General features: G+C 53.6%; 1 protein-coding gene across 1 annotated transcript in view; it reads right to left on the bottom strand.

Annotated features, from left to right (window-relative positions):
* Positions 1 to 1,337: 1,337 nt before the first annotated feature.
* Positions 1,338 to 21,559, bottom strand: part of SAE1 (SUMO1 activating enzyme subunit 1) — a 64,649-nt gene continuing 44,427 nt past the window's right edge. Inside the window, exons 7-9 of the mRNA XM_004607707.2 lie at positions 9,489 to 9,633; positions 4,339 to 4,408; positions 1,338 to 2,230 (exon numbers count right to left, since the gene is read on the bottom strand). Coding sequence (XP_004607764.1) covers positions 2,138 to 2,230; positions 4,339 to 4,408; positions 9,489 to 9,633 — 308 coding nt within the window. The 3' untranslated portion in view covers positions 1,338 to 2,137. The remainder of the gene's footprint in view (positions 2,231 to 4,338; positions 4,409 to 9,488; positions 9,634 to 21,559) is intronic.

Below are 21,559 nucleotides of genomic sequence, written 5' to 3'. Positions count from 1 at the left end.
GCAAGGGAGGAGTTTGCAAATCCTCCTGTGCTGGATACAATGTTGGATTGTTCTCAGCGCAGTCCTGCCTGCGCCCCCTTGTGACCAAATCCTTACATCGCAACCGAAAGCTTAGAATTGGCTCAACACCTCTAGGCCAGGGTGCTAAACCGGGACGCCCCTGGTTGGGTGAGAGCAGCAGGGCTAGGGAATGGAGTCCCTGCTCCCAGAAACCTTTACTTTGATTTTTTATTTCTTGGAGGGCCACACCTGGCAGTGCTCAGGGATCAGTCCTGGCAGGGCTGGCGGGGGGGACCCACAAGGAGCTGGGCATGGAACTTCCGTTGGCCTTGTGCAAGGCAAGTGCCTGGCCATCTGCACTAGCTCTCAGCCCACACCTTTACTTCCTGAGGATGCAGCAAGGCAAGTCAAAAGTTGCTGACTGACCAGCCACACCCCACCCCTCCCAAGTGATGTCAGGGGAACCGGTAAGGGAGAGTGAACAGACCTGGCAGGAGCTCCACGGGCCCGGTCTGAGCACTGTAGGAGCAATGAGCTGGCTGTGGTCCTGACCCTACCAAACCAAACCCAGTGCTCCATGGAAAGCTCTGCCCCTACCAGCTTGGGGGCTGGGGGCCAGAGTGATAGTACAGTGGGGAGGGCGTTTGCCTTGCACACAGCTGACCTGCATTCGAAACCCCACAATCCATTCATATGGTCCCCTGAGCAACCCCAGGAGTAATTCCTGAGTGCAGAGCCAGAAGTAACCCCTGTACACCGCTGGGTGTGACAAAAAAACCAAAAAGAAAAAAAAAAGAGAAAACGAGGCTGCTGGCTCTTAGCACAATGTCTGGCACTCTGAGTCAGATGTGGGTGCTTCAATGTCATGTTTTATCCTTGACAACTCTAACTTCTGGGCATGGCTAGGGGTGTCTTTGGGAGCATGGGGGCAATACTCAGCAGTGCCCAGTGCCAATGCCTGCTTTGGCACTCAGGGGAGGGGGGCTGTATGCAGTGTTGGGGACTGAGCCCAGGCCAGCCATGTGCGAAAGAGCCTCCCTGTGGTACCACCTCTGGGTCACAATCGATAATACTAGGGGCTTCCTTGGGCTGTTCCTGGCGGTGCTGGGGGTGGAACTGGGCATCCCCCTGTGCCAAGTCCCTAAGTGTCTCCCCACAGCCACTGTGAGTGACCCAAAGACCAGGAGCACTGATGCCCTCTGGGATTGAAACCAGCCCACTCTGCGGCCTTGTCCAGAGGCGAGAGGAAACTCTTTAGTGACAAAGCAGCCGTGTTGGAAGGCCACTGGTCGCCTCACGTCCTGGGGAGAAAACTGCCGACACAGACGAAACACAAATTCTAAAGCAAAAAACTTTATTTCAATTTTCTATTTGAAAAAAAAAAACAAAGAAATGTAGAAACACTAGAAAACAGAGACAGCTGCGATACGGGGGGGACGGGACGACCCAACAGCACCCCCCCAGGGTTGGAGAGCCAGCCCTGCTTGAGCATCAAGTCCCCTGGGGCAGCCGGGCAGCCTGCGGTTGGAAACCGGTTTTCCCACTCATATTCAGTTGCAGCATCTTGCCCTCCTGCCCACGGGCCCTCAGAAGGTCTCTGCTCTTCCACAGCCCGGCTGGAACTCAACTAATCCTAAACTAAACTCGAGCGCCCGCACCAGAGGCCACCTGTTGTTTTTCAGAATCTCCGGCTTCGGAGGAAATACATTCCATCGGCTTTCCTCTCTCAGGGTGCCTGTCCCGCGCAAAACGGGGGAGCCACGGGCGTTTCCGGGGCCAGGCGCACGCCCTGCCGGAAGCCTGCTCCCTGAGAGAAGGCGAGCACAGCGAGGAACATGGCCAGGCCTCTGTAGCAATGAGGCCCTGGGGGGTGGGTGATCCGGGAAGATACCAGGATGGAGAGGCTCTCAGGCAATTCTAGGGGACAGGCGGGCACTCAAAGCAGTGGGCAGAGCTGGGGCTGGCCTCCAGCCCTCACCCTAATGGAGGGCAAGTGGCAACTGTGGCGTCACTGTCTGCTGGCCTGGAAAGGCCTCCGCACATGGGGGGGGACGGGGGCACACGGGGGGGGGGGGGGAGCTCCCCCCCGCACAGGACAGGGCACGCTGCACACACTCCTCCAGGTGCCAAGGCCAGCTCACTGGGGGCCAAGGCACTCCACAATCCCGTTCCCCTTCATGCCGTCGAAAAAGAAGAAGTTGTTGTGAGGAGGGTCCCGCTGGGACAGAGCCTGGGGAGAAAGTAAGGTTTAAGTTGGAGAGGAGAAAATGGGGGAGCAAGAAAACACCTCAAAGCAGGCCTCTGAAAGGCAGCCTGGCAGGCTCTGCCACTGAGGCCCATTGTACCCAGAGGTTATTCAGCTACATCCAGATTTTTAAATTTTTTGGTGGGGGGCGGGTATGTGTCTCCAGGCAGTACTCAGGGCCCCCTATCACAGTGCTGTTTGAGAATGGCAGAGAAGCTCCAACCCCGGGAGACCCCTGGCCCTCAAAGACTTTCTGGTCACACCTGCGGTGCCCAGGCGTCACTCCTGGTGGTGCCTGGGCTCCCCTTACTAACTGCCCCTCACCCCGTGGCTCGGCACTGACAGAGCAGAATAAAGCGTCCCAGAGCACACACTGGCTGTCATTCACAGGGACACCTGCACAAACAAGGACAGGAACTGGCTCTCCTCATGGCCAACTCTCCTCGGTTAAGCACCAACGCTCACCTGCAAAATGGGAGCACAGGGCCTGCCCAAGGGCTGGCAAACCCTTCCCATCTTCGCCACACCAAACCCCAGGCTTCCCCAGCATGGAGCCTGCACCCCGCGCACGTTGGAAAGGGTAAACACGCTGCTGGCTGTGAGCACGCTGGGCGGAGCCTGGGAGAGTGCCTGCCCTGCATGTGAGGGCCCATACTCAATCCTGGGCCCACCAAAAAAAAAAAAATAAATAAAGGTGGGAGATGGAGAGGAATTCCCCCTAAGGAGGGACCAGGGACCCCCTCAGGAAGATCTGAGATTCAGAAACCCAAGTTGGACCAACTGGGTGTCCTGCACCCATACCTGGGTTCCGAGGGGCAGGGACTGTGGGGGCTAGGGGCTGAGTTGGGGGGCAGGAGTGTGCCTGAGGGTCACAAGCAGGAAGCGAAGGTAGCAGGTGGTTCCAAGGAAGGGGCTTCCCTGCCCCCCGACCCTGTCTGACAAACGGGGACCCCAGTGCAGCTGGCAGAAGGCAGGCCCTGTGGTGAGGGCGGGAGAGTGGGGGACAGGACAGCAGGGCTGGGGTGAACATGGGGCAAAAGGTAAAGTGCTTCCCAAACAAGATGGGATGAGAGGAGATTCCAAACACACCCAGCGACCAAGAATGCGGCGCTGCGGCCATCTGGGGTAAACAGAAACGGGAGGCGACAGCTGGGCCGGCGGGCGGGCGGGCACGAGGGGCTGCCCGGGTCAGGCCTTGGCCTCGTGAGGCTGGTACACACAGCGGGGTCAAGGCCACCTGCGCCGCCCCCAGCTCCAGCCCACAGGGCCCACCCAGTGGGTGAGGTGGGTGAGGCCAGAAAGTGCTTTGGGGCTGGGGGAGCTGCTGCAAGGTGGTCGGGTGGGGCGGGAGGCAGCAGCCAGGCTTACGGGCCAGTGTGGAGAGCACAGGTGTGGCAATGGGCGCTCAAATACGAGGCCCTGGCATCAGACACTGCAGGTCACACGAGACCTTACCGGCCAAGACGGGCTACTGCTACTGTGGTCTGGGCACGCCTTCCCCATAGCCACTCTTCCATCTGACCCACCCTTGAGGGTCTGTCCTCAGACTCAGCTACACCCAGACGGGGACTATTCTGGCCATGTAGGCCAAGCAAGTGCAATCAAGGAATTGGGGGCCAGTGTGTTCTTTCTCTTGGCTCCCCACCCCCCCAGTTCCTCCATGTGCACATCCCTGCCTGTGCCACAGAAGGTAGGTCTGGGGACAGAGAGAAGGATCCTCTGGCCGGAGATCTGGAGAGGGGAGCAGGGAAGAGCCTCTTTCAGGAGAGAGAACAAGAAGTCCTGAGCAAATTTATAACCAAGGTGAAGAAAAGAGAATCAAGCCCCACCTTCTACACACCACCCCGACATGGCAAATGAGGCACCACCCGAATTCACAGCAGCACCCAGGGCCCTACAGGTGGCACAGATCCTTTCTGGACACACAGCAAGATCCCCGGACATCAGAGTCCAGGGCCTGAGAAGTCAGGGCTGGTGGAGGATGTGCTCTGCATGGTGAAACTCAGGGTTGGTCCCTGACACCACCAGGAGTGACCACCCAGCACTGACCTGAGGTAGTAAGGCCTTACTGAATGTGCTCAGGGATGACGTACCTTCACGATCTCCTGGGCTAAGATGCCGCCGACCACAGCGCACACGGGGACCATCTCCGAGAAGCAGTACCTGCGAGAGAAACAAGACGTGGCATTCTAGGAACAGGCAGGGCAAGGGCCGCAGGGCCCACTGCCAGTCCCATGCCTGGCATCCCACCTGGTGCCCGTCAGGAGTTAAGCCCTGAGCATCACTGCATGTGCTAGTGCAGAGGACAGGGAGGGCCAACCTTAATTTGGCCCTCAGTATGGCACAACCAGGGGATCCTTGAAATCCTTTGTGCACTTTCATATACTTTTTACTACTTCTTCTTCTTCTTTTTTTTTTTTTTGCTTTTTGGATCACACCCGGCGATGTACAGGGGTTACTCCTGGCTCTGCACTCAGGAATTACCCCTGGCGGTGCTCAGGGGACCATATGAGATGCTGGGAATCGAACCCGGGTTGGCTGCGTGCAAGGCAAACGCCATCCCGCTGTGCTATTGCTCCAGCCCCATACTTTTTACTTCTAAAGGAGCTGGGGTTTAACAAGGCCTCCCACATCAGGTGCGTGTTTTACCACTGAGCTACAGCCCCAGACCTATTTACACCCCCAATGGTTTTTGCTCACCCGGCTGTGCTCAAGGCTTACTCCTGGCTCAGTGCTCAGGTTGACCATGTGGAAGGTAAACGCCTTCCTGATTGTACTGACTCTCCAGCACCTCTGGGACCCTCTTCTAAAGAACATATTCTCAAGAAGACTCTTTACATCAGTGTCCATTGGGGAGACGCAAAGCTAAACCACAAACTTATCTCTCACTGAGCTGAGACGAGGAGGGGGAAGTGCGGGTGGGGTGCCAAGGGGCATGGCTGCAGCGGGAGACACCCGGCAGTTCCTCAAATGGACAAACATCGAGTCACTGTATGAGCTGTCGGTTCCACCCCGGTACCCTCCGAGAACCTACTGTAAATGTTCATACAGAAACTTGTGAACGCCGACAATGGGACAATGGTTCAAGAATTGCTAACAAACCCAGTGCGTCTCACCTGGTGACCAGACTATCCCCACCAGGGCCCTGGGGCTCAGGGATCAGAGGTGGACTGGCCACTCCCATATGGATAATGGGCCCATGCATTAAGTGAAAGAAATTACTCAGAAGCACGAGCAGGACAAAAGGCAGGTGTGACCATATAACTGATTACCAGGGGAGACACCATGACAGGTTATTGTTGGTGATGAAGCTATACTATGAGAAGCGAACACCTGGCGATGGAGCAGGGTCCCTAGTCCCCCAATCTTCACTGTGGCAGTGGCGACAACTCACTATCCCCACACATTCTCATGGAACATTAAAACAAAACCAAAATGCACACACTCTCATAGATCTGTTAACAAAGCAGAATGTACTTCACTGTGCAAGCGTGATTCTTGAATGCAGAGTCCAAAGTAAGCCTTCAGAACTGATGGTGTAGCCCCCAAACAAAAATAATACAGAAGGGAGGCACACTCAGGGCTTACTCACATAGGGCTTACTCCTGGCTGTGCTCAGGAGACCCTATGTGGTACTGAGGATGAACCCAGTTTGGGCATGTATGAGCAAATGCCATACCCACTGTGCTATCTCTCTAGCCCTTATTTTGGGCCACACCCAGCAGTGCTCAGGGCTTACTCCTGGCTCTGCGTTCAGGAATCACTCCTGGTGGTACTTGGGGGACTAATATGGAATGCCAGGGATTGCACTTGGGTCAGCCACATTTATCACCTTACTGACTGCTATCTCTCTAGCCCCTAAATTAAAAAAAAAAAAATTGCATTATTAAAAAAAGTCTCAGACTGGGGCTGGAGCAACAGCACAGCGGGTAGGGCGTTTGCCTTGCACTTGGCCAACCCAGGTTCAATTCCCAGCACCCCATACGGTCCCCCGAGCACCACCAGGAGTAATTCCTGAATGCAGAGTCAGGAGTAGCCCCTGTGCATCGCTGGGTGCGACCCAAAAAGCTTTAAAAAAAAAAGTCTCAGATACTAACTTTGTTTATGCTTTAAGATAAAAACATGTAAAAAGGCAAGATACTTAAAATTACTGGCTGACAATGTGGACAGTGCGACTGGCCCCAGAATCAAATAAACAACGCTCCCTCTCCCCCAACAAACAAAAAAACCCAAACAAAATCCAGAACAGAAAGTTTGAAGGCCAGGGAGATAGTTCAAAGCACTAGAGAACAATGTTTGCATGTAGGAATCTTAGGTTTGATCAGTGACACCACATAGTCCATGAGCACTATGCTGGGAGTAGCCCTGAGTACTGTTGGGTGCACCTCAACCTCAATAAAGAGCAAATCAAAAACCAAGAACCCCATGAAACACACAAAAAGGACAACTATGATTCTATTTCTATAAGACATCTAGATTAGGGGGCTGGAGCAATAGCACAGCGGGTACGGCGTTTGCCTTGCATGTGGCCGACCCGGGTTCGATTCCCAGCATCCCATATGGTCCCCCGAGCACTGCCAGGAGTAATTCCTGAGTGGAGAGCCAGGAGTAACCCCTGAGCATTGCCGGGTATGACCCAAAAAGAAAAAAAAAGAAAAAAAAAAGACACCTAGATTAATCAAATTTCTTAGAAAAAATTAAATTGGGAGAAAGCAGGAAGCTACTGGGAGCAAACTGGGCTGGAACTGAACAGTACATCCTGGTGCCTAAATACAGCTGAAGGAAGAAGCAGGGGGTACATCCCAGCACTGCAGGGCTCCCCAAGCACCACAGAATGTGGCCCCCAAACCAACACCAAAATAACGAAATGGTTCAAATGGGGTGGAAAAGAGAGCTCAAAGCCCCCGAATTTGATCTTGACCACCATACCATCCCACCTCACCCTCACTCTGTACTGCAGCAATGGGCCCTTGAAGGAAAGTAAAAGGCGGGAAAAAGCGGGAAAAGTGTGTGTGGGGGGGACCAGCTGGAAAAGTACAGCGAGCAGGATGCCTGGGTTCAACCCCCGGCACTCCATACAATCCTCTGAGCCCACCAGGAGTGATCCTGGAGCACCACGGTTGTGGTCTCAAAACAACAAACAAAAAAAGGAGGGGTAAATAGCACAGAAGATAAAGCGCACACGTGTGTGCAAGTGTGACCCAGGAGTCAAACTCTGGCACCACCAAAAAAAAAAAAAATCTGATGCAAAAAAAAGGAAAGGAAGAATGATTCCAATACTATATTTTGTGCTACATATATTTTACCACAATAGTTGTTTTTTTTTTTTTAGAAAAACAGAAGTTACATTCCATAAACAAAATGTGAATGTTTATGATAAATGTTTAGACTGGTGAAAAACTAAAAACAGTTTAAAAGCCTGCCAGTGCGGTAATGGTTAAGTCAGCGACTACATCTCAGACAATGAAGCGAGTGCAGCGTGGCGGAGCGCGGGGATCTGGGTTTCTGACACAGCTCCGCGCCATGCAGACAGAAGGAGGCTCTCGTCTGGAGCGCCCGGGCTCACTCTGACAGGGAGAGAGAAAACCTGCGAGCAAACACAGTGCGAAGTCTGCGAGGCTAGCCCCAGTTCTGGCAGAGCGCTGGGGCGCAGAGCGAGCCTCTCTGCCCTTTTACACTTCCTGGCAGCGGGCGTCTGTTGCTCTCAGCATCCGAAAAGCAAGCAATCTCTGGGTGGGGAGAAGAAATAAGACGGCAGAAGGATGGAGCGAGCAGACCGCAGGGTGGTGAGGAGACGGAGCCTGGTGCACAGCCTCCCTCTCAAGTGAGCACAGAGCTGGGAGCTGGCAGCGGACGGCTGTGCGTGGAGCCCGCTGCCAGACGGCAGCTCATTTCCTTGCCGGCACTGGCCTGGTCTCCTCCCAAGCCGCAGACAAACTCCCTGGACACCTCTTCCTTCAAGGGCAAGCAAGGGGTGCAACGGCGCCTAGGCGGAGAGTGAGGCCGGCAGCGGCCCCCAGAGGACCCCCTCACGGCCTTTCTCTCACCTCCAAAGCACAGACGGCTCCACAGCTCTGTACTCACGGCCTGCAGCCTCCTCCAAGTGCCCAGTCCCTGCCCCTATCTAAGATGTGTCCTGGGTTAGACAGAGACCCGCCGCTTGCCGAGACCACCATGTACCATGCCGCCTGTTTCTGGCTGAGGGCTTGGCCAGGGTTTCTAGATTGTGGCCAGACCTGAATCGGGAGGGTCTGCAGGCCAAGAAATCGAGGTTTCCAGCCACTCACGAGGGCACGGGCTGAGTCACTTTCCAGCTGAAATGGAGCCAAGTTCATGAGGAGTCCTGGGGAGACACACGTGGTCGCCTCAGTCCAGTGACTGCCTCTCCCGAAGGGCGGTGTCTGGAAACCCAAGTGCTTCAGAAAGGGATGCCTGTGACCAAGCAGGTGGGCTGTGTGGAGCCGGCCCTGCAAGTCCTCAACACTTGGTTCCTCTGAGCTCCAACTTTTCCTGGTCCACTGGAGGGCGGCGGCAGGGGGGAGGGGGGAAGAGAGCCCGTGTAGCCCCCACACTGCCTGGCCCATCAAAGCTGCTCTTGACAGAACAGCCATCATGGTTACTGCTCCAAGTGGGAGGCACAGCCGTGCGGTGCTGGGAGGCCCCCAAAGACACCGCAAGAGAATGGGAATGAGCAGATGGCCCCGGCACTGCTTGGAAGGGGCCCATGACCCAGTCATCATTTGGCCTTGTTAACCAAATCCTCAACGGATTGTGTCTAAGGGCAAAAGACGGGTGTCCACAGGCCAGGCTGCGGGAAGCAGGCTCCTGCTACGGGCGGCTTGGTTCCAGATAAACCAGCCGTCGAAGGAGGCAAGTGGGCAGCATGCAACAGATTGGTTCCTACTTCCCACCTGCTACTGTCCCTGCCAGTCACTTATCCTGCACCCAGAGCCCTGCGGGACCTTGTGGACACGGGGGCATCAAGTGATAACACAAGGAATTAGAAAGGTACGGCAGAGTCTGGACATACATCCTAGTGCCTTCAGCTCTGAATCGTGTGACTCCCACCTACTGTCAGGAGCAGGCCCTGCCTGTCTCCAGTTCAACCCTGCATGAGAGCGGCAGTCTATAGAGAACGCAACAGCAGGAAGAGCAGGAGGCATGCCCCAGGATCTCTGGTTTTCATATAGGAAACCCCCAGACTCAGGCAGATACAGTTTGTCAACGGAGACTGATAACCCACCTGACAAAGTCGTCGGGAAGCAGGTCAGGACTGACCCCCAGAGAGTCCAGGACATCATTGCGGATCTGGAGCAAAAGCTCCGAGTCTTCCCCGAAGCTATCGGAGGCCGGGTCTCTGCCTTTGTCTGTGCGGAACTTCAGCAGCACTGACCGAGGGGAGAGAAGGGAAGTTAAAATCCAGTCTGGAACCAACACTGGAGAAATCGAGCACCTGAAAGCTTCCTATGGGATGGGAGCAACAGCACAGCAGGGAGGGCTCCGTTTCATTTGATCCCTGCACACTATGGGGTCCCCCAATCCCTGCCAGGAGTAATTCCTGAGCACTGCCGGGTGTGGCCCTAAAATATATACAATATGGAGGGAGAGAGAGGGAGAGAGAGAGAGAGAGAGATCCTTTATGTCTACAGAAAGTAGAATGTACATTATAACATGGACTACATACATATAATTGTTTACTCAACCAACAGGAAGGCCATCACACAATCACACAGGTGGACTGAAGCCCCCTGTGGTGTCAGACAAGGCCTCTGGGCAAGTCCCGGCTGGGTGGATGCAAGATGGCGAGTCAAGCAAAGGAGAGAAGGGTCGGGTATGACCCAAAGCGAGGTCAGGCTCAGGAGGAACCAGTTCAAAGCGCTGTTTTGGCCAGAAAAGCCAAATGCTTAGACTCATCAGCTGCACTGGACATCACAGATGAAACTCCCGGAGCACAAATGAGTTTAGCCTCCAACAAGGCTTTCTTTTCTTTTCTTTTTTTGCTGTTTTTGGGTCATACCCAGCGATGCTCAGGGATAATACTCCTGGCTCTGCACTCAGGAATTACTCCTGGTGGTGCTTGGGAGACCCTAAAGATGTCAGGGGTCGAACCCAGGTTGGCCACATGCAAGGCAAACATACTATCGCTCCAGCCCCCAGAGACAGATGTTGAAGTCTGGTTGGAATTCATATTCTGCAGTGTCAGAAAACCTGACCCTCCTTTCATCCTCAAGAGTACAGCTCCTGGTAGCCCCCGTTCCACCCGCTTCTTGGTAGCCGGCCCCCCACCATCACCAATGTTTCCCTGTCAGTGCTGCCAGGATAAGAATGTGCAGGGGTAAAGGCAAGTGGAAGCACTTGGGGGCCAGCATGGAAAAAGACAGCAGAAGTAGCAGTTAATCCCTGTGCAGACCAAGGAATCTGGAAAGCTGCTGGTCCAGCCAAAACGGAGGGTGCTGGGAGTGGACTGATGCCGCGCCAGGGCTATTCCCGGCCTAGCTCTGGGGTGGAGAGAGACCTCAACTGAGCCTCCAGGGCTCCCAACAGGTGACCGTGTAATGCCAAGTGCAGGTCACTCCTGCAGGGGAGCAGAGACCTCATGGCCACCCTGCAAAAAGGGGCACAATGGTTTCATTTCTGGGGGTCTGATGGGTGGATAGCAGGGAGCCCGCTCAGGCTGTCTCCTGTGCAATCCTCCCATCTCTGTGTCACTGGGGCAGAAGCTCCAACTGCCATGCAGGACGGAGAGACAAGGATAAGGTTTCAGTCATCGCCACAAAACATAAACCCCGACAGCCCCAGGCTTCGAGACACCTTCCCCAGCATCACCACCCATCGATGGCTGCCAGCACCCTGTGCAGCGCCTGCTGCTCTTCCTACTCCAGAAGCAGCGGACAGGACACAGACATCAGTGACTTGCTCATTGCAAACGCCAGGAAAAAGTTGGGGAGAAATGACAGCTCAGCTCCAGCTTCACAGCCGGCGCTGCATGACCCTGCTTGAGCGCAGGAGGTGCATGAGGCCATCGGGAAGGCAGCCCCAAGGGCAGCAAGTGGTCTGGCGCTCTGCCTCCCCACTTCACAAAGACTTTCATGTAGCCAGTTTGGGGATACATTTTCCAGATGGGCTTTGTCCCTTCCCAGTGTGTCTGTCCACTCTGAGTCAGAGTGCAGGGGCGAAGTCCCCAGAGGGCACGCCATCAGTGTCCTGGGGGAACCACTCTCGCCACGAGAAGGGGGTGCATGTGCTGGAGCGATAGCACAACGGGTAGGGCATTTGCCTTGCACGCAGCCAACCTGGGTTCGATTCTCAGCATCCCACATGGTCCCCTGAGCATGGCCAGGAGTAATTCCTCAGTGCAGAGCCAGGAGTAACCCCTGTGCATTGCCATGTATGACCCAAAAAGAAGAAGAAGGGAGTGCGTGGGGGTGCCCGGGTAGCCAGCAGCTGGGCTTGCTGCCTCTCTAGGCCCCTTGCTGGGTGCTGGTGCGGTCTGCTTGGATGAGGGCCGGCAGGCTGGCACCATCCGGCTACCTCCCCGACCACATCTGAAGTCCTCTCAGGGACTCTGGGAAGGGGGCCAGGCGTCCAGCCACGGATATGCAGCAAAGCAAGCAAACAGAAGCTGTATTTTCCCTCTTTTCCCAATGACGGGGAGGAGGGGCGTGAAGAAGTCCTGTGGGGGAGGAGGGTGGCGGGGGGGGGGAGGGGGAGGAGGTGTGTGGGGGCCAGGCAGGAGTCTCCAATGGACCCGGCCCAATGCCTAGTAAATCCGCCTCTTTGTTCTGCTTTCTGCCACCTCCCCAACTGTTGACTCTGCATTTCTGAAGAGCACCTCGCCACCATTTCCAGATTAGAAAACTCTTCTGTCAAGATCAAACATTGTCAGGGATGGCGAACTACTCCGCCAAACAATGACTCATCGGCTCATACCAAAACATGGCATGAAATTAGAGCCTCACTTTGATTAACCCCATGTGAACCTTCATCGACCCAGGCTGCGGAGGGCCAGGGGCCATTCATGGGCCGAAGGGCCAGGAGAGCACAAGCCTCATCCAAGGGCAGGAGAAGGCAGCTCGGAAGAGAACCCAGCAGCTTCCCTTTGCGCCGAGGAAAACGAGGCGTGACTAAATCACGACATTTTTTTTTTTTTTCTTTCTTTTTGGGTCACACCTGGCAATGCACAGGGGTTACTCCTGGCTCTGCACTCAGGAATTACCCCTGGCCGTGCTCAGGGGACCATATGGGATGCTGGGATTTGAACCCGGGTCGGCCGCGTGCAAGGCAAACGCCCTACCCGCTGTGCTATCTCTCCAGCCCCTAAATCACGACATTTTGCACAAAAACTCACTCAACCTCACCCACTTTGAATTGGAGGACTCAGTTAGTGTTAGGATGGGGTTTAGGACTCAGCGCCAGGGTTTCCCCCTCCTCTTTAACTATTTTGATGTTGACCTCGGGGACTAGCCTAGGATTGGGCTCTGCTCCTGTGTGTACTTCTACTTCTAAGAATATGAAAAGCACAGTCAGACTGTCTCCTAAGGCACACCCCTAAGTCTGACAGGAAACCTATGGCCCATTCACTAAGTCTACCGGGCACAGCTGTGGTGCCAGGTTCTGTGCTGGGCAGAGGGGGAACAAGAGGGGAATGAGGCAGCCGGAGTCAGTTGCTAGGTCTGCTATCACGGTGACCATTGGCCACTCTGGTCTACTGCCTGGGTGCTCTCGGAGCCTCACTGTTCCCCATCCCTCAGCCAAGCCAACCCCCCGCCTCGGCAGCTCTGAGACTGGGAGGCAGCAGTGTGTGGAAATGCATCTGAAGCCACAAGGCCTGAACTGGGTGTAAAGATAAAAAGAATAAACTTAGGGCTGGGGCAATAGTACAGCGGGTAGGCATTTGCTTAGCACATGGCTTTCCTGGGTTCAACCCTCAGCACGCACTCTCCTCCCCACTCCATATGGTCCCCCAGGCCTGCCAAGACCGATCCCTGAGTGCAGAGCCAGGAGTAAGCCCTGAGAACCACTGTGGCCCCAAACCCCCCAAAAGACAAACTTGTGTTGGGGTCAGAGTGATATTCCAGCGAGTAGGGCACTTGCCTTGCACCCCATACGAAACCCCTGAGAGCCCTACCAAGGTGACCCCTGAGTGCACAGCTAGGAGTTAAGTCCTGAGCACTGCTGGGAGTGATGTGGCCCAACCCTCTCCAAAGAAAACAAAACAACCCCCCTCTGAGCAACTTGTGGACAGCCCCTAGGGAGGAGTCTAGAGCAGCAAAAGCATTTATCAGAGGGCAATTTCAGACCTGTCTCCCAGCCCCAGGTGCAACCTCTGCTGAGATGCCTACATGCTTGCTCTGGTGACCAGTACTCCCAGCTGAAACTGCTGACCCTGTCTGATGCCCACTGCACCCGCAGCTCCAGCACCACTTGGCATCTGTGACCACAAAGGCAGTGGTCTGGACTGAGCCGGCTCCAGATGGCGGGGCTGGGGGGTGAGATGCTCTCAGTCTCCTTCACTGCTATGCCGCATTACTTCCCACTGAGCCCGAGGTGGGCCCCACTGTGGATCTGTTCCTCAGGGGGCCTCAATGTTCAGAGACCTGAGGCAGTCACACACGAGGGCACAAGGGCTGGTGGCAAAGTGACACAAGATCCCCACAAGTGCCAAAGTAGGCACTTTTATCTTTTACTAACCAAATCAAGACAGTTTTTGATCAGACAGGGTGGTTTCTTATCAAGTATTTACAAACACTATAGACACTGGATGTGCAGTTAAGAAATATAAAAGCAGCCACATGTGGCCACTGCAGGTTCAAGACACCCAGTCCAGGGCAGGTGGGCGACTTGGCTCAGGCTCTTACTTTCCCCTCTGTCTGTCCTCTACCAGCTAAGCTCCACCGTCTCCCCGTCACGCTCCATTTCTCACATTAACTGACTATTATCAGAAGTAAAGTACGTAGGTGCAGGGATTCACTCTTTTTATTTCTTTCACTCCTGGTGGTGCTCGAGAGACCGTATGGATACCGGGGATCATATCCAGACTGGCTGTGTTCAAGGAAAGTGCCCTCCCGCTCTACTATCGCTCTGGCCCCCTCATTCATTTTTATTTCTGCCACCAGCATGTTCTGAGTCCCTGTACTGAGCCCTGTCAGTATCCCAGAAGCAACCGAGAGCACCGCCAAGCCTGCTCTCAAATGTGAAGCTCATAGGCAGAGGGAATCTCCAATAAACGCTTCCTTCCTCCATCACCAGCATGAACACTGAGCACACCGCCTCCAGAGGGGCCACCTGCCGACTCCAACAAAACCTCAACAATGATCTTACCAAGGATCTGCACAAAGGGGATCCGTGAGACAATACAGAGGGCAGGGTGCTTGCCTTGCACGTATCCAACCTGGGTTCGATCCCTGACACCCGACAGGGTCCCAATGAGTCCTGCCAGGAGTGATCCCTGAGTACAGAGCCAGGAGTAACCATGTGCAGTGCCGGGTGGGTGGCTCCAGCCAGCTGAATAGCTTGGGGCTCTGGGGTTCAATCCCTGCCTCACATGGCCCTTGCCAACCTCAATTGTAAAGAAGACCAGAGGTGTCCTCTGAGCACAGGGGAAGCACACTGTCTCTCATTATTTGTATTTCCCTTTCTTGTGAAGACTTTGAGGTAACTGGTTGAAAGTTGTTGATGGGGAAGGAGTAGCATTTCTCAGAACTGACCTAAAATGAGATGCCTTTTTGCCTATCAAATTCAAGCCCAAGATTATTCAATACAAGGAAGACAGCAGGATGGACATGGTACCACCCCCCGAAGACCTGCACAGGGAGCCAGGAAGAAACGTGGGGAAGCAGGCTTATTCTCACAGTATTTGTTTGGGGATGCTTCCTGTGCTCAGGGATCATTCCTGGCAGTGCTGAGGGGACCACAGGCAATGCCGAGTCTCAAATCTAGGAACTACTCCCAGATTTGGCACATCGAGTAGTGTACATTATGGTGTCACGGTTTTTGTAATCACTTTATTAGTAAATAAAGTAATTCCAGATTCTCTGGTGTAAATAACATAACAGTGTCCATGTTCACCCAAGTCAGTCCTTGGTCCTGGGCACAAACTCCCGTAGAGACCCTTTTCTCTGAGCCATGAGTAAAGAACACGCTAGGCCCACAAAACAAAGAGAGCTAGGGCCAGAGCGACAGGACAGTAAGGATGGCGTTTTCTTTTTTTTTGCTTTTTGGGTCACACCCAGCGATGCTCAGGGGTTACTCCTGGCTTTGCACTCAGGAATTACTCCTGGCGGTGCTTGGGGGACCATATGGGATGCCGGGGATCGAACCCGGGTCGGCCGTGTGCAAGGCAAACGCCCTACCCGCTGTGCTATCGCTCCGGCCCCAAGGATGGCGTTTTCACATGGCAGACCTAGGTTTGATCCCTGGCATCCCACACCATCTCCCAAACCCCACCAAGAGTGATTCCTGAGTCCAGAGCAAGGACTGAGCTCTGAGCACAGAGTGTGGACCCCCAAAACTAAAAAAAAAAAAAAAAAAAAAAAAAAAACTAAACAAACACCCCTTGCCCCCCCAAAAAAAACCCCAAACCACAAAACCCAAGAGGGAACAGGGGGAGCCAGGCAGGGCTCAGTGGTAGCGTGACTGTTCTGGAGAGTTCAAAGGCTGGCAACATGCTCCGTGTGCATGAAGCTCAGGAGGGATCCCCAGCACTGAGAAGTGACCTCTCAGCCGGGACGGACGAAGGGACGGAGGGACGGAGGGAGGGGAGGGAGGGAGGGAGGGGAACGGATCTGGTTCTTCATCCCAAGCCTACCACATGTAGAATAAACAAAGCAAAACACTCACTCAGACTCTGACAAATCTCCTATTTATGCTCAAAAACATGTCCAGTGATGACCAAGCTGACTTTCCCATTAAAGGTGGAACCTTCTGAGTGCCGGAGAGGCAGGAAGGGGGCGAGCATGTCTGCAGGCATGCAATCAACCCTGATTTGGTCCCCGGACCCACATGGTACCCTGAGCACCTTCACTGTAGCCCAGCCCAATCTACGTCACATCAAATAAAAACTAAATCAAAGTGGAAACTTCCACCTAGTAGGCAGATCTAAGGACTTAGCAGAGAGAAGGGGATCACATCTGAAATGCAGCAGCAGATGATGAGGGAGAGGACAGGCAGCACAAAGCAGGGACCCCCATCGCATGGCCCCCCTCTGCTCACAGGGCCGCCCTGACAAAGCCTGCTCCATTCACACCCACCCTGCCTGGTCACAAGCAGCGGGGAGAGCGGGGCTTTGCTCCAGCCCAGCACTTGAGCGGCACATGACCTTGACTCTGGGCATCTGCAGCTCCGTCCACCGCTCTTACCGAGGGAAGATGGCACCGGACATCCCCGTGACTGTGTCTGACAGAGCAAAGATGTGAGGCTTTAAACAAGGAACGCAGCTGGGCTGGAGCCCCCGAGCAGCTCAAACTCAGGCGCTGGCTGGGGGGTGGGGGGAGATGGGGGCCAGCAAAGAAAGTCAGGCAGGTTCCTGACAATGTTGCCTATTATTGCGAGCTGGTCTTGGGGGGCAGCGCTTCCATCTGCAAGAGGGGAGAGGAAGAAAATGTCTGGGGGCTCTTGTCAAGTTCAGAGTAACCAAATGAATACAATCCTATTATTGGTCGGGTGAAGAATGAAAGCTGAGCACTTGAGTAGAAGCAGTGCTGGGAGAAGCTGAACCGCTTACTAGGCTGGTGAACTCTGGACCAGCCTAGTAGGTTGATTTGGCCTCAACGACATTCAATTTCCACTTACGGAAACGGAAGAGCTACTGGCACCATGCCAGGGAAGCTGTATGGTGGCTAATGCCCCCCCAACGTGCCTGGCACACACCAGTCTCAAGGCTTATGGGAGACACAGTTGGGCTTTCTAGTCAAGGAGGGGCAGAGGCTGGGACAGATTAGTCACATCTCTCCCTAGACTTCCCACTAACACCCAAAAGGCACGCCTGCCTGGGGGACCACCTCTGAGCCTCACCTCACCCTCCCTGTCTGGCAGTGCCTTCCTCCTTTCTGAATGACTGTGGTGTGGTTCTCTACACTCGATAAGGCAGTGGTACAAATAAAAAAAAAACCCTCAAACAGAAAGACCCATCAACTTTTTCTTTCTCTCTTGTTACAAATTATTTTTAATCCTTTGTGGTCATGACAGCAGCAAATCAACAAGCACTCAGCTGCTGCCCCACCGTGGCTGACCCCAACAGAAGCCTAGGCCAGTCCCGGGCAGAGGCCCTCGCTCAAGGAAGGGGTGCTTTCTAAAGAGAACTGAGCACTGAAGCATTCAGGGGCGAGGCCACATTCAGACAACTGAAAATGAAGGCCAGAGTGATCGGACAGCAAGCAGGGTGCACGCAGCCAACCCAGGCTCAGTCCTGGAAGCCCACAGGACTCCCCAAGCACGCCTGAAGTCATCCCGGTGCAGAGAATAAGCCCTGAGCACCAACAAGTGTGGCCCCAAAACATAAATTGAAAATGGGGGCCAGGGGTTGGGGAGATGGCTTTGAGTGCAGGTTTTGACTGCTGAAGTCCTGGGTTCAACCTCTGCAGTCTCCCAGTAACCCCTGAGCACTAGCTTGGTAGGGGCAGCTAGCACCCCGGAACACTGAAGGTTATGGGGGTTAGGGGAAAGGTGGGGTTATCATGGTAGCTAAGATGTGTCTGTACGGAGGAGCACGTTTCCTACGTGTGACACCCTCGGCTTCACCCCCAGTACAGGGAAAGGCTAGACCAGCAAGGGAGGGGGCTCAAAACGTTGGGCCTGCAGTTTGATACCCAGTCCCCCATGGTCCCCTGAGCAGGGCCAGGTGTAGGCAAAACCAAATCTTGTCAAGGAGAGAGAGAGAGAAAAAAAAGATGTGTTAATCACCAAGGAAGTCCGTAGAAGAATGTATGCAGTGCTGAGAATGGGGGAGGGACCCCTCCAATCAAGTTCTGAAAGGACATGAGACCACCTTTCCTCAGAGGTAGTGGATATTATTCTAAGGTCTTATTTACCTGGCTGCACCCAAGGCTCTAAGCAGAACTGTTAACTGCTGGTTACTAAGGAGCCCTTGGGTATTGGCTATATGGTAAAGGAGAGGCCAAAGGTCACCCAGACAACTCTGCACCAGCTAGACGGTTTTACATGGCCCTCATATAAATGATCAATTTTTCTTTGTCTTTTTCTTGGTGCCTTGGGTTGAACTCAGGGTCTGACACACAGTTGCTAGCTAAGCCTCACATCAATGAGCCGAGAGGCACAGGTTAGGCTGGCCAGTTTTCTCTGAAGTTGAAATGGGGGAACCTCATAACAGGCACCAACCCATTCACCTGCCGAACCCTCGCTCTACTTCCCAGAGAGTGGGGAGCTGGGGCTGCTGCTGTCCCAGCCCTCGAGGCGTGGGTCATGGGGACCAATGGCCAGCCAAGACAGGGACTGCGCTCTGAGAAATAAATGAAGAGCTGAAAAATGAGCAGTGGGGGGAAGGGAAGCAGGCTGCTCCAAGAGGTCAGGTGCCAGTGAGAGGAGAAAGAGACCTGCTGAATGTTCATTCTGAAGCCAAATTTGTATCCTTAAGGCAAAAGAACATCAGTGAAAGGTTCAGTGAAGGGTTTCAGTCTCTAGACCTGAACGAGAGCAGGAGGCAGGCTAGGGAAGGGCTGGCCGTCAAGGGCGAGAAGAGCAGGTGTCTAGGGTTTGGGGTAAGGGGCAGCCACAGAGCCGTGTCCCTCCAGTGCACGGTAGAGGCGGAAATCCCCGAGTAAGAGCAAAACTTAACAGCTCAACTTGGAGACCCAATTTCTGATACTTGTAGGACACAGCACATGAGAATTTCTTTCTTAGGGGGTTTCTGGCCCATAACCAGCAGTGCTCAGGGATCACTCCTGGCGGGATTTGAGTGGCCATACACGGTGCCGGGGAGGGAAGTGAATCCAGGTTAGCTATAGCACTGGGGGATTTCTCAGAGCGCATCTTTACTCTGTCCCAGTCAATAATGACATCCAGTGGCTGCCTCTAAGCCACAGAAGACCCAGCTGCAGAAGGTGGTGTGCAGCGAGCTGGTGTCGGTATGCAAATACGCCCCCTACAGCCCACCCCACTCTACCTACAACAGAGCTGAAGCTTAGGAAGTAGAGCGTGGTGTTTCTCCACACCAAGGGGTCACAGCAGGAGGAGGGGTGGTCTCCTAGTGTACCCTGGAATTGAGGGAAACCTACAGTGTTCTTTTCCAGAGAAACTGCACACAGAATTCCAGTGAAGTTTACCTAGAATCCTCGGAAGTAGATATTCAGCCACACCAGTAATTAATTTGAAGTCTCATCTATACCAGATAGATACGATGGGACAACTTCAAAATTCGCCTAATTTTCAAGTAAATACTTTGATATATATTTTCCCAAAATAATAACACTGTCATATTTAATAATGTTCAAAATTGTGAAATTAACATTATTTTTTCTTCTTTTTGGTTTGAGGCCACACCAGTGTGCTCAGGAGTTACTCCTGGCTCCGCACTCAGGAATCACCCCTGGCAGTGCTCGAGGGACCCTATGGGATGCTGGATATCGAACCCAGGTCACCTGAGTGGCAGGCAAGCATGGGGTGTTGGGTCACACCCAGAGGTGCTCAGGGTTTACTCCTGGCTTTACTCAGGTTACCACATGGGATGCCACGTCGGCTTGAACCCAGGTGGGGGCTGTGTGCAAGGCAAACACTATCGTTCCAGTCACAGTGATCATTTATTCTGATCCAAAAGCTGTCCCAGGGCCAGAAAGAAAGCTTTCTGTGGGCTGAGCACATGCTCTGCTGGCAGAAGGCCTGTATCTGATCCCTGATGTGGCCTGGTCACCTGAGCAATGCTCGGAAAGACTCCCAAGCACAGACCTGGGAGCAGTCCCTAAGCACTGCCCGGATGTGGGCACCTGCCCTGAACAAAAGCTGTGTTCCATATGATAGGAGGCACCCTCCAGCTGGCTTCCAGGTCCATCAGACAGGAATACAGCACTTATTCCAAACAGAAGATGCTCCAAGCTGTAACTGTCTGACCCCAGAGCTTTCCACATCCCCAGGGGCAGCCATCTGCCAAAGAGATTCTTTGTAACCCACCGATTCCAAGGCCCCTCTCCTCTAATTCCTCTGAAGTGTTTCCAGACAAACATTAATGCACCCATATGCCTTTCTAGGCCCACATATCCATGAGCTCATCCACATGATGGCAATCCCAACCCAATTCCACAAGGTTCCTGCCCTCCAGCTGATACCACCTTCCAGAATCACAGAAATGCCCTTTCTGGGAATCAAAAATCCTGAATTACATTCCCCGCCAGGTATGAGTCCATCTGCTGACTCTTACAATAAGCAGTATGAAGTTTCATAATTGCTAATCCATACCACCAAGAAAAACAACCCTCTAACTAGAGCTGGCTATTTGTTTATACTTCTTTTTACTGTAGTCTCAGAGCTATAAAGGTCAGTTCCTTTTTCCCTGCCTCTATATCCTCATTTGAAATGCAGTACACTACACATGCATATTACTTTAATTCAGGGTCATACCTGGTCATGCATGCTCGGGGAACACCCCCAAAGTAAGTGCTCCTTCTGGAGACCCTAAGACAGGACCCTCTAGGCTCCTGCCTACAGACCACGTGTTCTAGCCCGTAAGCAATTTCCCTGGTCCCTTCATACATTGCCTTGTCTTCTGGGTCACACCCAAGTTGCTAAAGGCTTACTTCTGGCTCTGTGCTTAGGGGTCACTCGTGGCAGGGCTGGGGGACCATATGGGATCAGATGGGATGCCAGGGATTGAACCCAGGTCAGCTACTCGGTTACATGCAAGGCAAGGGTCCTACACGCTGTACTATTTCTCTATCCTCCACGCTCCACAAAAGCACATTCTGTGGTTTTTTGGTCGGTCTGGTTTTTTAATATATATATTTTTTGGTTTTTGGGCTACACCCTGCAGTACTCAGGGGTAACTCCTGGCTGGGCACTCAGGAATTACTCCTGGCAGTGCTTGGGATAAAGTATATGGGTTGCCAGAGATTGAACCCAAGTCAGCTGCATGCAAGACAAGCACTTTACCCACTGTACTATCTATTGCTCCAGGCTCTAAAAGCATGGTTCTGGTTCTTGGCACTTTGCTTTGAAAAAAGCAGACTCCAAAGTAATAGCCGTGTTGCATATGGTCCCCTGAGCAGGGATCCAGGAATAAGTCCTAACTGTGGCCCCCAAACAAAGCAAGGTTCCGTCCTATGGCGGTGCTTTCCTTCCTCACCTGGCAGGTTCTCAAGACGCATGAAA

This window comes from Sorex araneus, chromosome 8, assembly GCF_027595985.1.
Source record: "Sorex araneus isolate mSorAra2 chromosome 8, mSorAra2.pri, whole genome shotgun sequence".
NCBI lineage: Eukaryota > Metazoa > Chordata > Mammalia > Eulipotyphla > Soricidae > Sorex > Sorex araneus.
Note: the sequence above shows the minus strand (reverse complement) of the source record. Positions and strands in the feature narration are given on the sequence as shown.